This window comes from Schistocerca cancellata, chromosome 3 (genome assembly GCF_023864275.1).
Source record: "Schistocerca cancellata isolate TAMUIC-IGC-003103 chromosome 3, iqSchCanc2.1, whole genome shotgun sequence".
NCBI lineage: Eukaryota > Metazoa > Arthropoda > Insecta > Orthoptera > Acrididae > Schistocerca > Schistocerca cancellata.
Genome location: NC_064628.1, coordinates 403,301,820 through 403,318,191, shown reverse-complemented (window position 1 = coordinate 403,318,191; position 16,372 = coordinate 403,301,820). Strand labels below are relative to the sequence as shown.

Below are 16,372 nucleotides of genomic sequence, written 5' to 3'. Positions count from 1 at the left end.
AGAGCTATTGCATCAGCATACTCTGAAAGGAACGTAATTGGTATACAGTCTGGGCCTGAAAACTTGCATTTATTAAGTGATTTAAGTTGTTTCACTACTCCGAGAATTTCTACTTCAAAGTTAATCATGTTGGCATGTGTTCTCGATTCGAATTCTGGAATATTTAATTCGTCTTATTTGGTGAAGGAATGTCAGAAGGTTACTTTTAGTAACTCTGCTTTCGCAGCATTGTCATTGATAGTATTTCCACTGCTAACGCGAAGAGAAGGCATTGATTATGTCTTGCCGCTAGCATACTTTACATACTACCAGAATCTATTTGGATTTTCTGCTAGGTTTCGAGACAAAAGTTGCGTTGTGGGAACAATTATAAGCATATAGCATTGATGTCCGCGCTAAATTTCGAGCTTCTGTAAAAGATCGCCAATCTTCGAGATTTTTCGTTAGTTTAAACTTGTCACGTTTGTTTCGTTGTTTCGGCAACAGTGTTCCTCTCCGTTTTGTGTACCAAGGACGATCAGCTCCGTCCTTTGTTAATTTATTTGGTATAAACCTCTCAGTTGCCGTCAATACTATTTCTTTGTATTCAAACCACTTCTCGTCTACACTTAACATTGTTAATTTTGAAGCACTGGAGATTCTCTCTCAGGAAGGCGTCAAGTGAATTTTTATCTGTCTTTTTTGAATAGGTATCATTTTCGTTTGTTTTTGGAGGAGGCTTTGCAAATGGTCGCAAGCTTGTTTGTCTGTAACGAGAGTGTAACGGTGTGTTGACTAGTAACTGGCAGACACTCTGAGAAAGATGTCCCACATCTAGCGAGAACTGCTTTGGAAAACTGCAACACTCCCTCTTTCAGGATAGAAACCGTGAATATTCTTCAACCCACTACGTACTCTGTAAAGATCCTTCAGACGAAATTAGGCGAATAGTACCTGGTGCAGCGACGTACAAGCAGTCACTCCAGCCTCGTTCTCGGTCCGTGACATCAAATCCTCGATGAAGGGACGTTAAAAAGTACCCTCTGCCACGTTCTTTAGTGATTCACACAGTACTGATGTAGGACGTGGCCGCTGTGATGTTTCGAACGACAGTATGAAATTCTAATAGGGTCGAGAACCGTACCAGCTATTTGGATGCGACGCATAAATCCAACTGCAGTATCTTAGCCTCCATATGCGGTCTGCATCTGTCTTTAACAAGAACACTGTAGTCAGGATCAAATGATTACCAGCTACCACTGGTGTAGTGGTTTGCCTGAACGTCTGTGTAAACGTGCGTTTGTTATGAACAGCGGTCGTCCATCGCATAGTGCGATAGTGGGAGAGGATAAATATACAGGGTGGTCCATTGATAGTGACCGGGCCAAATATCTCACGTAATAAGCATCAAACGAAAAAACTATAAAGAACGAAACTCGTCTAGCTTGAAGGGGGAAACCAGATGGCGCTTGGTTAGCCCGCTAGATGGCTCCGCCATAGGTCAAACGGATATCAACTGCGTTTTTTTTTAAAATAGGGACCCCCATTTTCATAACATATTCATGTAGTACGTAAAGAAATATGAATGTTTCAGTTGGACCACTTTTTTGGCTTTGTGATAGATGGCGCTGTAATAGTCACAAACGCATAAGTACGTGGTATCACCAGTGCGGACGGTATTTGCTTCGTGATACATTACCCGTGTTAAAATGGACCGTTTACCAATTGCGGAAAAGGTCGATATCTTGTTGATGTATGGCTATTGTGATCAAAATGCCCAACGGGCGTGTGCTATGTATGCTGCTCGATATCATGGACATCAGTCATCCAAGTGTCCGGACCGTTCCTCGGATAGTTATTTAAGGAAACAGGAAGTGCCGGCCGGAGTGGCCGAGCGGTTCTAGGCGCTACAGTCTGGAACCGCGCGACCGCTGCGGTCGCAGGTTCGAATCCTGCCTCGGTCATGGATGTGTGTGATGTCCTTGGGTTGTTACCTTGGGTTATTTTGGTTTAAGTAGATCTAAGTTCTAGGGGACTGATGACCTCAGCAGTTAAGTCGCATAGTGCTCAGAGCCATTTGAACCATTTTTTTTAAACAGGAAGTATTCAGCCACGTGTGAAACGTCAACCACGACCCGCAACAAATGACGATGTCCAGGTAGGTGTTTTAGATGCTGTCGCGGCTAATCCGCACATCAGTAGCAGACAAATTGCGCGAGAATCGGGAATCTCCAAAACGTCGGTGTTGAGAAAGCTACATCAACATCGATTGCACCCGTACCATATTTCTATGCCCTAGGAATTGCATGGCGACGACTTTGAACGTCGTGTACAGTTCTGCCTCTGGGCACAAGAGAAATTACGGGACGATGACTGATTTTTTTGCACGCGTTCTATATAGCGACGAACTGTCATTCACCAACAGCGGTAACGTAAACCGGCATAATATGCACTATTGGGCAATGGAAAATCAACGATGGCTGCGACAAGTGGAACATCAGCTACCTTGGTGGGTTAATGTATGGTGCAGCATTATGGGAGGAAGAATAATTGGCTCCCATTTTATCGATGGCAATCGAAATGGTGCAATGTATGCTGATTTCCTACGTAATGTTCTACCGACGTTACTACAAGATGTTTCACTGCATGACAGAATGGCGATGTACTTCCAACATGATGGATGTCCGGCACATAGCTCGCGTGCGGTTGAGGCGGTATTGAATAGCATATTTCATGACAGGTGGATTGGTCGTCGAAGCACGTTCACCGAATCTGACGTCCCCGGATTTCTTTCTGTGGGGAAAGTTGAAGGATATTTGCTATCGTGATCCACCGACAACGCCTGACAACATGCGTCAGCGCATTGCCAACGCATGTGCGAACATTACGGAAGGCGAACTACTCGCTGTTGAGAGGAATGTCGTTACACGTATTGCCAAATGCATTGAGGTTGACGGACATCATTTTGAGAATTTATTGCATTAATATGGTATTTACTGGTAATCACGCTGTAACAGCATGCGTTCTAGGAAATGGTAAGTTCACAAAGGTACATGTATCACATTGGAACAACTGAAATTAAATGTTCAAACGTACGTACAATCTGTATTTAAATTTAAAAAACCTACCTGTTACCAACTGTTCGTGTAAAATATTGAACCATATGTTTGTGACTATTACAGCGCCATCTATCACAAAGCAAAAAAAGTGGTCCAACGAAAACATTAATATTTCTTTACGTACTACACGAATATGTAACAAAAAATGGGGGGCTCCTATTGGGGGAAAAAAACGCAGTTGATATCCGTTTGACCTATGGCAGCGCCACCTAGCGGGCTAATCATAGCGCAATCTGGTTTCCCCCTTCAAGATAGACGAGCTTCGTTCTTTGTAGTTTTTTCGTTTGACGCTTATTTCGTGAGATATTTGGCCCGGTCACGATCAATGGACCACCCTGTATATATATTTTTTATTTTGCCACGTAAAGAAACCTTTAATTGAAAAAGGTCTTTAGAGGTTAAGTTATACAACGTCAGAGCTGTTTCGAGACTGGATGTTAGTTCTGGTTTTACAGCGTTGGGAAGCGCGTACTGGAAAACATAGATGTCCTTAGTACAGGTATCATCCGCCTGAGTCGCCCTGAATTGTGTTCGGGAAGGGCGCACCGGGGTTCGAATCGTGCTGCTCCGTATTCGAATTCAGAGATAGCAAAGTTTTTCTGCTGATGTGTGTGGCACGGATGCACAGCAAACGATTTTTATGAATCATCTGGCTATAATCTTTGTAGCTTATTCTTCAACGATTATCGTTAGCTAATAAATATTTTGTTTCTTTGGTAGGAACGTCGGCAAACGAACGTGAACTGAGGAGAATGTAGTCTAAAATATTTTCTTCCATGTCAGAATGGGCTGAAGATAACTCGTGGCTTAAAACTCAGAGAAACCTTACCATTGCAGACATATAAGAAAGAAAACCTACTTGCCACCAAGATTTTTTTCTTCAGTGTTTCGCGCAAAGACCTCTAAATAATTAACGTTACCATGCACGACTGTCCATTACAATATTTGTAAGTTGAAACAAGTAGTACCCAGTTTCATTATATGATTACATGTGGATATCAAACTGTGTATTTGAAATCGCAGTAGGAGATAGTTTGGATAATGGAGTGTGGTAGGACTAATTTTGGGGAAACTGGGGGAATTACATTGATAAATGAGGCTCTGGAAGTAGTAGAGGAGTTTGGCACTGTATGGAAGTGAAATGTGCACGGCAGAGAGTAGAGATATGAAGAGAATAAAGTTGTCGAAACGTCTTGTTTCAGAACATCGATAAAGAGAGGACGTGTAGAGTGAAGAGGTTATCGATTGAATCTAAAAGAAGAGATATTGTGATATAACGTGACCTTTTGCTGCAGCAGACATCCTGACGCGACTCGTAGTAGTTACTGAGGTGGTGCCGGTAAATGTTACGCGAGAGTCTATGTTCTATGGGAATGAGATCCCTCGCCTTGTGCAAAAACATGTGTTGTTGAGAAATGTATTACTACCAAGAGTGTCTATAATTACTTCTGCAAACTTAGCTCTATAGAGCACAAAAATTGTAAAAATTGACGGACTACTGTCATGCCGATTCTCTGTTGATATAATAGTGCGCGAAGACGTCAAATTTCTACATATGCAACACACAGGCCGCAAACTGGATGTTATCACACAACTAGAAATTTTCAGACATTACTCAGCCCTATCGCGTGATTAATGAAAAGAACTCTGTTTCATCATTTTCCTATCTTTCCCGTTTATTTAGTGATGTTCCTTCCTTGAGTTTCAGAATACAAATTCGTTCTCCCCCGCAATCAAACACTTCGTGAAATCCGAGAGGGAAGGCAGTTAACTGCAGAACGGAGTGAGCTATTTCCGCACGCCATGTTTGCGGAACGGTTCGGGAAAGTGTTTATATCGGGGACCGGTGCCGCGATAACGTAACGGGCGCAAGCATCCGCTGCTGCCATTGAGGGCGCGCCCGGGCTAGACTGCGGCCTTCTGTAGGTAGGTCGCGTCGCGTCGCGTACTCGCCGTACTACCGCTGAGGTCGTAGCGGACCGCGGGGAGGGGGCGCGTCCAGACGTCGCGATTGGCCGCGGCAGCGCGCGGTAGGGGGAGCGCGTCACTGGCGGGGAGCTGGCGGCCCGCGGCGCGCGCCTCGCGCAGTCTCGCGTTGGCAGCCGGCGAGAGCGGACTGCGACTCGTGGGGGTGAGAGGTTCGCGTCTGGCTCGCCGCTGCTCCGCTGTGACTGGAGTAAACTGTACGCTACGTTATCGTGCACCGCGCTAGCCTAGCCGTCGGCGGGACACCACCATGAGTCCGGACGGGAGGACGCGCACCAAGCACCAGCCCAGGGGGATAGTGTCGGCCATCACGAGGTTCCTTAAGATCGGCACCATGGCCAAGAGGAAGGTAAGTTGTCCTGAAGTTTATCGTTGTTTCGAGAACTTTATTTGCTTTCATCGAGTAGTTTAGTGTGCAACAATAGCTGTACGTGGCAAGCTCCGGGACGTACTGACCGCCGGCCGGTGTGGCCGGGCGGTTCTAGACGCTTCAGTCTGGCACCGCGCGACTGCTACGGTCGCAGGTTCGAATCCTGCCTCGGGCATGGATGTGTGTGATGTCCTTAGGTTTAAGTAGTTCTAAGGGACTGATAATCTCAGATGTTAAGTCCCATAGTGCTCAGAGCCATTTGAACGTACTGACCATAGACTATGGGTCTGTGCACTGGGACTTCATTTCCTCCCTGTGTAGGAAAACAGCGTTACTTCAGAATGGGGAACCGTTAGGTTTGTACTTGAAGTGCCACGTAAAATCAGGGAAGATGAAAGTAATAAAATGCTTAGCTTTTGTTTGCGCGATTTTGGTAAACATCGTAGTCAAGTACCAGTGTTGTCTGAAAGTCTCTTTAAATTTTCACTTTCCTATAGAGTGATCATTAATTGGTGTTTTCGTGAGCTGTCTCTACAGAGGTCCGGTAGCCGATCACGCAGTGTGTCTACATGGGCGGCGGCGGTGTTTACCTCGGCTTTTGCTTACGCGAGTCGCGTGCGTTTCGCAACGCGGCAGCCGTTGGCGGCTCACTGGTGCGTAGGGTGCGTTGGCTGAGAGGGCGACCGACCGACCTCTGGCGCAGGCGGGTGCGTGAGTGCGTGCGTGGGGCCGCCACGCACGACCGCGTGTGCGTGCGCGCGGGCGTTGCTCCCGCCGGAAGCAGCCGACGCGTGTCTGCTTGTGTCGTGACCGACTTTGGCCCCTCTGTTGTTATTCCTGGCTGCGCGGCGAGGGCACGCTCGCTATCACATGCAGATCCGGTGTGCGTCGGTTTGGCGTCCAGAGAACGCTGTTTCTCATCGTCGTCAAGGTAACCGGACGCTCTGGGATGCATTTGTGCGCTTTAATGCAGTAGGCATTTCAACACGTAGGTGTCAGTCCGAATACTGTGTGTAGGCGAGTTTAGTGAAAACTTAATGCATTCAGCTGTGAATAGTGATGTAAACAAGAGCATTACGTAACCGCCATGACTAAGATGTCAAATATTCAGGACTGCGAAAGTTTATTTTTTCCGGCGTTCTTGTTTCTAATGCTTAAGCCTTCTTAAGAAGTCGAATACATCAGGTGACAGTGGAAAAAACGGTTTTCAGAGGGAGCGTAACTGACCTTGCGTTTTGTGTAAATGATTTTTTAAAATGAATTCGTTAGGGTTATGTTACTGGTAAGTGCGTCACTATGAACCTTCATATCGAAGAAGGTGAAGTCAAAACAGAACTGCAATATCGCAAAGTTGATAACATTTTGAGCGGTAGTTGCTTGGCAGTGTAATGTAGCAGTAGTATGTCGTCTAGCAGATGACAAATTATTAAATTCAGTTCTTTCTGTGTTGCTGGTTGTGTGTGGAAATAAAAAAGCTTACCACTTCTGTAGCCGATCGGTAGAATATGGTGAAAAGATTTATAAAAAGCACGACTGGGTAACAACCAGCATACATTTAAACGGTTCAAAATACGATACGGCATCGTAGGTGCTGTTTCGTTGGACTTGTCCTCAGTTGTCGAAGCTTCTTTGAGCGAGTCGCCGATGTACTGTGTAACTGGCTCGGGTGAGTCACTCAGCATATTCTCTCATTTTCTTGGAGATTTGAACGTGGTGTTTTACATTACCCCACCGCATCTAGTCTTTTCGCGGTAGAGTTCTGTATTTGGACGTTGCATTGAGTTACGCGTGGGGTTAACTGTGGTGCCACTTACAGAGTGCGGTAGAAGTCGTGAACTGTTCACCACTGGTGCACGGAACTGGGCCGTGTCGTGCCTGCAGTTTGTACGGCACAGCCGTTTGCACAATCTGCGTGCCATTCCGTGCCGGAGAGTCCTTCCGTTGCACAACTGCAGCCGCGTTACGGGCTGGCGGTGGCGAAACGCCGCGCGTGTCGGCCGGGGTTGGTGAACGCCATGGCACGGCCGGCCGTGTTTTGCTGAGCCGAGCCGAAGAGATTGTGGGCCGCCTTATCTGGCGTAAACAGCCGCGACGTGACGTGTCGCGTCCGCAGCGAAGCGCGCCGGCTCGTCCGACCCACAGCTGCCGTCTCTTAAGACTTGGGGGTCCGCCGTGGGGTATGTAGTGTGTGGCGGCCGGTTGTTCTGCGGGAAGTCGCAACCGTGCTACCGAAGTGCGTAACGCGCGTTTTTAAACCTTAATGTTACGTTGAGTTTGATAATTACAGAAAACCTGCGAGTTTCCAAGGGAAGGCATTCGGCGTTGTTTCCCGAGGTCAGAGTTCTTACGAGCAGACACTTTCAGGCCAAGGCAGTGCTCACGTCTGTTGCGTGTAGTTATGGTCGGACAGATGGACTGTTGTCGCCTCTTCGGTTCGAGGCCACCGGTTATTGCCTACGGTTTCTCTTCCGGTCTTGGTAACGACCAGTCGCCGTAACAACCGCCGTCGCGGATGCCGGCCGATGTTGGTGCGGAAGTCCAGAGCTCATTGTGGCGGTACTTCCGCGTCACTACGCCAGGTGATGGCCAGCATTGCCGGCTGTCTGGTGCTGGACTCGGGCAGTGCCGTTCCGTATCACCCTGGCGGTTGGGAATTTGACATCTGAGGCAGCTGCCAACCCCGCCCCACCGCCACTAAACAGCGTTGGTCTGTAGCAAACGCTGACAGACGGGCAGTGCTGCTGTTGGCTGCGTTAGTTGTAGCCAGCCAGGGCAACAGCTTATCGGGTAATGAGCGCCAAGTCGTACCCGACAAGGCGACACTGAACGGGAGCAGGTCTGTTGTCACAGTGCGATTACTACGCACGGCTGAGGATTGTTGCCCTAGGGGCGCTGTAAGCACTCTGTGAAGCGCATTACCTCACTAAGGTCACCTAGTATTTTACTTTACTAACAGCTTACTCAGTTGCAGGCGACTCATCATCCAGTTCTATCACGTAATGATGTGGCCTCTTTGAGTCGGCGTGTAACAAAGCATCCCAGTAAGATCTTCCATTTCTTCCGATCCTGAACTTCCCGTTGTAGTGAATTACTGTGTTCGTGTAACTACGCCATGTTCTGCATGTTTTAGATTTAAAGAACACATGATAGCGATATTTGTCGCCGAAACTAGTTTGGGGAGTAAATAAACAAGTAACGAAGTGTTTTGCATGAAGGTGGACTCAAAATTCGCATATTGTTGTATGACTGCTTGTTGTGGGCTGACACCAGAGCCATCTGGAACTCCCAGTTCCTAACGGGCAGCGGTGGAATGGTAAAGCCATCCAGTCCGCTAATGAAGCCTATTGAAATAGTGTTAGTCATATGCGTAAAGGGTGTCTGCTGCAGGAAGCAGTCTTAACATTTTTTGTGCGCGGCGACTGTGGTTATTGCTGTACGCGGCAGTGTGCATTTGATTGCGTTTTGGGCTGGTTAGGACAGCCCACGTCAGGACCAGTCGTTGGGCGGGCGAGCAGTTTTCGCGTATGGTTAAACATAGCGGACTACTGAGTTGCCAATCAAGTTGGGTTAAAGATCGCTGAGGCAGTGAAGTCGTTTGCAAAGTAGTGGGGGACGTGGCACGGAGCTGCAGCCAGTGAATGATGGGGGAGAGCTGAGTTGCCGGCTGCCTTTTGTGGACAGACAGAGCCAGTGAGCCAGACACTGACGGGGGGGGGGGCTGAGTCACGGCCGAGGAATGCCGCGGCCGCCGACACAGGAAGTGGCGCAGCCGCCCACGCTTCCTGCCTTGCCCTGCCCTCTGCCGGCTCTCCAGCGCACTACTGCTGCTCCCAGCCGGCCACAAACCGGGGTGGCGTGCAATGTTTTGGGGCTCAGCTTCTCAGTCGTGCCCCCCCCCCCCCCCATCCCTTTGTAACGGCACTGTGGTTTTTTGAGGGCTAAATATGACACTTGGGGTACGGATGTGTCCAATTTGCAACTGCGTAGTCACCTGAAAAGTTGTACATCAACTTCACGTAGTGAGCTGTAACGGTTGTGGGAAGAGCTGCGGGTGTGTCACTTTGTGACTCTATGAAAGAAACATTTCCTTGTTTCATGTACTTGTACACGGTCGTATGTAGCAGTCGGTGAAAGATGCATAACAGTTGCACTGGGCTTGGCAGGCACAACTCGACAAATCGAATAACGCGATTTTATATATGTCTGCGGTAACACCTCGGCGATCTCGCAGCTCTGTGCAACACTTACACTGTAGGCCTGCAGCGTTTTCCGCGTCACAGATGTAAGCTGGCAACAGAAGTGCCAGGTGTTGGCGCCGTATTTCGCGGACTCTACTGCTGCTGGTGTTCGCGAGCGTGGTAATGAAGTTCGGGGTGCGGTTGTTTATAGGAAACCGAAGAAAACCATGTTTCCCATGTTAAACTGTGGAAGCCCACAGAAACGTTGTGGAAGGTACTTTTTTTCCAAATACCCAACGTAGAATTATGTACACAAAAACGTTCACATGTAAGATTTTTTACAGAAAATTTCGGGGATGATGCATTTTTACAGGATGCGTTATGAGGAAGAGTTGGATCAATAACGATACTACTTTGTCAAGAGTGAGATGGTGTGTCATATTTCTCGTTCGTGCTGTAACTTCCATGTTGAGAAGAATTACATAATAGTGGTTTTGAATGATATCACGTTATTGCCAAAGTTAGTGGGGATAACAATCGCGGGTAACATATCTGTGTAACTGTGTGTTGGGAGAGTCCCACACTTACAAACATGTGGGCCTTGACTCGGAACGGGCGCGGTCCTCTAGTTGTTTGGTTCGGCTCACGGCTGGGGCTGCCCCCTGCAACGCGGCGTGTTTTCCGTTCAGTCTCACAGGACAATAGGCGGCGGCCACCATAGGGGCGGGGCGCAGGTAGCCACCATTGTGTGTGCGCTCTGTAGCGGGGCTGCGCGAGTAAACAACCACCTCGCCGCAGCACGTGTTGCTCCGTGGCGGACAGCAAACTACTCGTAATCTGGAAAACACTGGCGCGGAGCACACGGTCGAATTTTCGGGCTGTAAGGTCAATTTTCAAAATGTTCATTACTTAGTCATAAAAACGAACTATGTATCTGTTTGTACTGAGTGGTCGCTTTCGCTTAAATAGCTATATTGCGGCTAATATGAACAGGGAGAGGTAGCACCGTCGGCTAGTTTGCCGTTTATTGCTAGGTTAGAGAATGTCGTCCGCAGCTCGTGGTCTAGCGGCTAGCGGTGGTTACCTCTGGGTCTTGGGGTCCAGGGTTCGATTCCCGGGTGGGTTGGGGATTTTCTCCGCCCGGGTACTGGATATTCGTGTTGTCCTTATCATTAGGGAAGTCGCGAGATTGGAAATAGAAAGATCCGGAACTTGTACGGTTGCTGATGACAACGATGTTGAGCGCCCCCACAAACTACCAGAGGATCTCTCAGCGCACTTACCAGCTATCGATCACGGATTGCGACACGCACGCGCTGTGGTGTTTCACAAGCTGCGACATGGTCGGGAGCCGAACGGTGATCCAGAAACGGTAGAATAAATTCATTTTCGTCTATAATCTCAAACTTGTTAGGTTCTCCGACTACCGGTTTCGGTCAGGAATGACTATCTTCAGATCTGTTTTAAAAATATGGCTTAATAGAATGGAGCCATTGTGGCGTCAAAATATAAACGGAGAATCAGCTCAGCATCGTCGCACACAAATGGAATATACTATATACGAGTCCACAATCAGATTTTCACTCTGCAGCGGAGTGTGCGCTGATATGAAACTTCCTGGCAGATTAAAACTGTGTGCCGGACAGACTCGAACTAGGGACATTTACCTTTCGCGGGCACGTGCTCAGCCGACTGACATACCCAATCACGACTCACGATGTGTCCGCACGGCTTCCATTCTGGCAGTACCTCGTCTCTTACCGTCCAAACTTCGTGGTTTTAATCTGCCAGGAAGTTTCATATCAGCACACACTTCTCTGCAGAGTGAAAATCTCTTTCTGGAAATGTCCCCCAGACTGTGGCTAAGCCATGTTTCAGCTATATCCATTCTTCCAGGAGCCCTAGTTCTGCAAGGTTTGCAGGAGAGCTTCTGTGAAATTTGGAAGGTAGAAGACGAGGTGCTGGCAGAATTGAAGTTGTGGAGACGGGTCGTGAATCGCGTGAATCGTGCTTGGTAGCTCAGTGGGTAGAGCACTTGGCCGCGAAAGACAAAGGTCCCGAGCTCGAGTCTCGGTCCCGCACACAGTTTCAATCTGCTAGGAAGTTTCATATACTACTCAATTTAACAGCGCCGCTGTTCAAAACAAACTGTAGCGCTGTTAACAAAATGACTAGTATATACGGTATTTCGTTTATGTGACGATACCGAGCTGATTTTATCTTCTGACTATGCCAGAGTGGCTCTTGTAATGGGACATGAAAACAAATGTGAAGATGGTCATTCCTGACCGAAACCGGTAGTCTGAGGACCTAACAAGTTCTTCGCGTGGCCGTTCTCCGCAGCAAGCACAGAAATATTTGTGTTGTAAATAAAATCGCCATCTGTTGCTGCACTGAGATATGTTCTGCGTGGTGTGCTGCGGTCAGACGCGTAACTAGCCCGTGGCGCCAGCACGGCCGCAAGCACCACGGATGAGTATTTCGCCGCAGCAGAGCGCTGCGTTGGTCCCGCTGGCGGTGTACCGACGTGTCGGCGGGTTTGCCCCAGTTGCGGCCGGCCTTGGAAGGCCGCGCAGCGCCCTGCCGGGTTGAACGCTCCGGCCAGCTCCAGCCCGCTCTGCCCACGCCGGCCGCAAGGACGCCCCGCCACGACACGAGCCCCGCTGTCGTGCTTCAGCGCACTCCTCACCTCGCCCTGTGCAACTCCAGCCCCCGTGTAATCACACCACACACACCCGCTGACCGCCCACTGTAAGTGGTGGTGGCCCTACACGTCACCCGACCGACGGTCCACATCGGCAATACTGCCGTGTTCGCTGCTACTAGCTGCCCTCGCTGGTTTTCGGACGTATACTCGAAGGTGCTGCCGCCCCAGCCGGGTCTGCAGTTCGCTTGGTATGCCGTTGTTACGGCAGGTCAGATGGCCAGTTTTTCAGACTCTTGCAGCACCTTTCTTCAGAGTACTTTTTTATGTCGTTGCAAGTACAAAAATGGGTGTTTTTTTTCTCCAGACGCGTTTCGCTTTATTGAGGTAAAGCATCAGTGGTCTGTAACTAAGTTTTTCAAGTGCGAAATACAGTTCGTTAATAATATGTCGCTTTGTACTTACGGTGAATTCCGCTTGATTTCTCGCTTGCATCGAGAAATGGCGCCTGCTAGCACATCGTTTCTGTTTTCCTTCTTTACCCTGGTAGTTCTGGTCTAATTTTGTTATGCAGCGCTATGCACTTCAGTTTTGCACGACCACCCTTTTTCGTACACTACGGTTAACTGTTCGTTCTTATACTTGTAAGTATGAAAACGTAATAAACGGTGGTGCGCGAAAAAGTGTGGTTGTGCAAAACGTAAGTGCATAGCGCTGCAGAACAAAAAATTAGACCAGAACTACCAGGGTAAAGAAGGAAAACAGAAACGATGTGCTAGCAGGCACCATTTCTCGATGCAAGCGATAAATCAAGCGGCAGTCACCGTAAGTGCAAGTACACATTGTTAACGAACTCTTTTTAGAGATTAAAGCAAATCAAAAAGTAAATAAACTACAGACCACTGATGATGGTTTACCTCAATAAAGCGAAACGCGTCTGGTGGGAAAAAACACGCATTTTTGTACCTGCAACGACAGAAGAAAAGTACCCTTCAGAGTTGTAAACGAACTACGGACAACATGGCCACACAAATGAATTCTTACAGTTCCGCGCGGATTATTCGCGCCACTGAACGTCTTAACTCTGACGCTCATTTCCGCAGCAGTGGACAGCTGTTGGTGTGGCGTCTTCGGCGTTTCCACTCACTCCTGATACCACAAATGCACGCAGTTCACTCGACATCCTTGTGGTCACTCACTAAGGTTTCTGTGCCCTGCGTGCATTTCCAGCCCGAGCACTGATTGAAAACGTCGAAGAAGCAACATTAACAGCTATCGACTGCATTGAACTTGGGCAGCCGCAGGATTAATACTGTACGTAACAGGTCTTACTTTCTAATATGACGCGAGACGTACACAAATCGCCGCACTGTTCTCTACGGGAAAGTGATTCATGGTGCGCATATACGGCACCAGTAGCCTTTTCTGGATAGGCCGCTTTCCCCAGCACGAAGACCTCTCTATCTTAACACTGTAATAACACAGTTCACGTATGTAACGAAGGCTTTGTTGATTTGCTTGTAGAGTCTGCAGCAGTAAGCCGTCGCCCGTAGCAGAACCACAAACACGCCGGCAGGTATACCTTTCTTCTTGGATTCGTTATCGTTGATCCCCAGTCATCGATTTCGGAGCTGAACATCTACGAAACTGCATAAGCCTAGCCCATGGGATGAAGATCGCGATTCTGTCGTCTCAAGATGGGTGCCGATCTCGGTCTACTGCGTGGAGTCGTCGCGTTGGAAGCCTCACATACTGTCGCCTGTTTGTTCTCCCGTTGCCTTTGCCGTATTGCAGATCTCGAATAATTTACATATTTCCCTGTCCGATTAGTGAAGTGTATGCGTATACAAGGCTTCTTGCCGTTATGTTCTGTTACTTTAACTTTATAACAAAAGTAGGCTTCAAATGCACCAACTGATAGAATACTGAAAGGAGGTAGCGCAAGGAAAGATGCTTTAGTTTCGTGTTCGATAGGGCAACCTGGATAGTACATAAGCAGCATATTGTAGTAAAGATTAGGATAAATGATTTTACTTTCACCTGTCGCGAGAATCGGTTCCGTAATTGCAAGTATTCATCTTTTGTGCCGTTTTTAAAACTGGTGATACATCTTTCGTCCATAGTTAAATGTTTCCATGCTCGCAGTATTTGATGTTACCGACTATGTTCTAGCGTAAGTCGTGGTGTATATCATTCCCATACCGTGTGTTTGTGTGTAAAAACTGTGCAGCGAGTGCAGGAAGCAATCACATTACTCAGTGACTGCACTCACATTAGCGGAGAATGGTCAAATATTGTCTCTGAGATAGCTTGATCTCTGTACATAGTAGTCAAGACTAAGAAGATTATGGCTTCATCTGTTCTGGGCTTGGCCGTGCTAGAAAACAAATGGTTGGATCAGCGATTAATTAAATAAAGGACGTGTTCAGCATCATTGTATTAGTACGAATGTATTATTCTCATCAAAGAGAAATAGATTGGTTTTCGCCAACAACATTTATTGCGGGGGACACTGCTAATTCTTTTCGTTATTAATACCTAGGAGAAAGTTTGATTTTACGTAAGGTCGACTAGATGCTGAGAATTCCACGAACCTATTAACAATGAGACGGAGACATCTTCGATTAACAAGTTAAAAATTCTTTTCATTTCACACTGAACCAAGAAATGTCACGTGACGTAATTAGTCCGCGTGTGATCAAAATATTACATTTCACATACATAAGCGAGCAATATACAATGCCACACACATTTAGTCGGTTTCGTAATTTACAAGATTGTTCGGAGTTCGACGTCGGTGGCAGTCGTGCAGTTGCTAGAAACATTTAGTTTATTAAGACAGGCGATAATTCAACAAGGAGAAGCGTATTTTGGAGAGCGGAGCGTCCCCCATGCTGATAGGTCTGTTGTTGACAAAAGAATCATTGCTAAGTTTGGCAGCTGTTTATGTATTTCTGCGACGAGTCAGTCAAGTAAGTCAACGTGTCATGAACAACACGCCTAAATAGGGATGCGCAGACAAGTATTAAGAATTCATCTTGTTTCCAGTAGAATAGTGAGAGTCGAAGGCCAAGGAGGCGTTGGCGTGTCCGCTGAGCCTTTGGGGTAGCCGGCCTGCAGCAGCTGGGGGACTTTCCGGCCCAGCATCCGGGTGAGCGAGCGAGCGAGAGAGTGGACAGGAGAGGGCGAGCCACGCCCGCCTACACGTAGCCTTGGCTCGCCTCGCCTCCGTGCACCGTTAGCTAGCCTCCGCCGTCCTGTCCTGTCCTGTCTGCTGCGCCGTGCTGTGTTGTCTTGAGGTCGTCTTGTCTGCCGGAAGCTCCAACCAGAGGTCGCGCCTGGTACGGAACATCCCTCAGCTCTGTCAGTCCACGGGCCTGCAGTGCCACGGGACAGCTTCATCTTTTCCCCAATCACGATCAATCTGACCTGCAGCCCTTCGGGTTGTATTCCGCCTCTTTTGACGCACAGGCACTACGCAGTCCCAAATAGTTCCGCAGTAGAGTAACGTACTCTGCTATCTTTCTTCTTCTTCTTTTGTTTGTGCCTTTTGTCCCGGCAGGTAATCGGATGTGGAAGTGTTAGTTGAAGGGGTGGCCGGATGCCCTTCCTGCCGCCACCTCTTACCCCCTGGGAAGGAATTAGTGTACCCCAACTGTCTGCGAGCCGTGTAACTGAGGCGGGACGTGGGGACCAGCCCGGTATTCACCCAGGGATCTGGAAAACCGCCTAAAAACCACATCCAGGCTGGCCGGATTCCTTCCCAGGGGGTATGGGGGTGGCGGCAGGAAGGGCATCCGGCCACCCCTTCAACTAACATTGCCACATCCGCTTACCAGCCGACCTTGCGTGTCCGCGGGACAAAAGGCACAAGCAAAACCACCTCGTTAATCCGCCGGGCGGATTCGATCCGGGGCCGGCGCGCCTACCCGAGCCCAGGAAGCAACGCGTTAGCGCGCTCGCCTAACCTGGCGGGTCAATCGCATACTCTACGGGTAGAGGCAAATGGGCCGCGCGCCACGGGTATTACCAGCCATAGAGGGGGAGGGGGGGATGGCCCAACTTTACTCCGTAAGGAATGGGTAGTGGGGGTCGT

At 48.4% G+C, this 16,372-nt stretch overlaps 1 protein-coding gene across 2 annotated transcripts in view; it reads left to right on the top strand.

Moving 5' to 3' along the window:
* The window catches only part of LOC126175150 (3-phosphoinositide-dependent protein kinase 1), a 426,259-nt gene that overhangs the window by 364,199 nt on the left and 45,688 nt on the right, over nucleotides 1-16,372 (top strand). The window contains exon 1 of one of the 2 annotated variants that reach the window (XM_049921712.1): nucleotides 5,199-5,433. The exons of the other annotated variant lie outside the window; for it this stretch is intronic. Within the exon in view, the coding sequence (XP_049777669.1) occupies nucleotides 5,335-5,433 (99 nt within the window). The 5' untranslated portion in view covers nucleotides 5,199-5,334. Of the gene's footprint in view, nucleotides 1-5,198; nucleotides 5,434-16,372 lie in introns of those variants that run through there. 2 annotated transcript variants of the gene reach the window in all.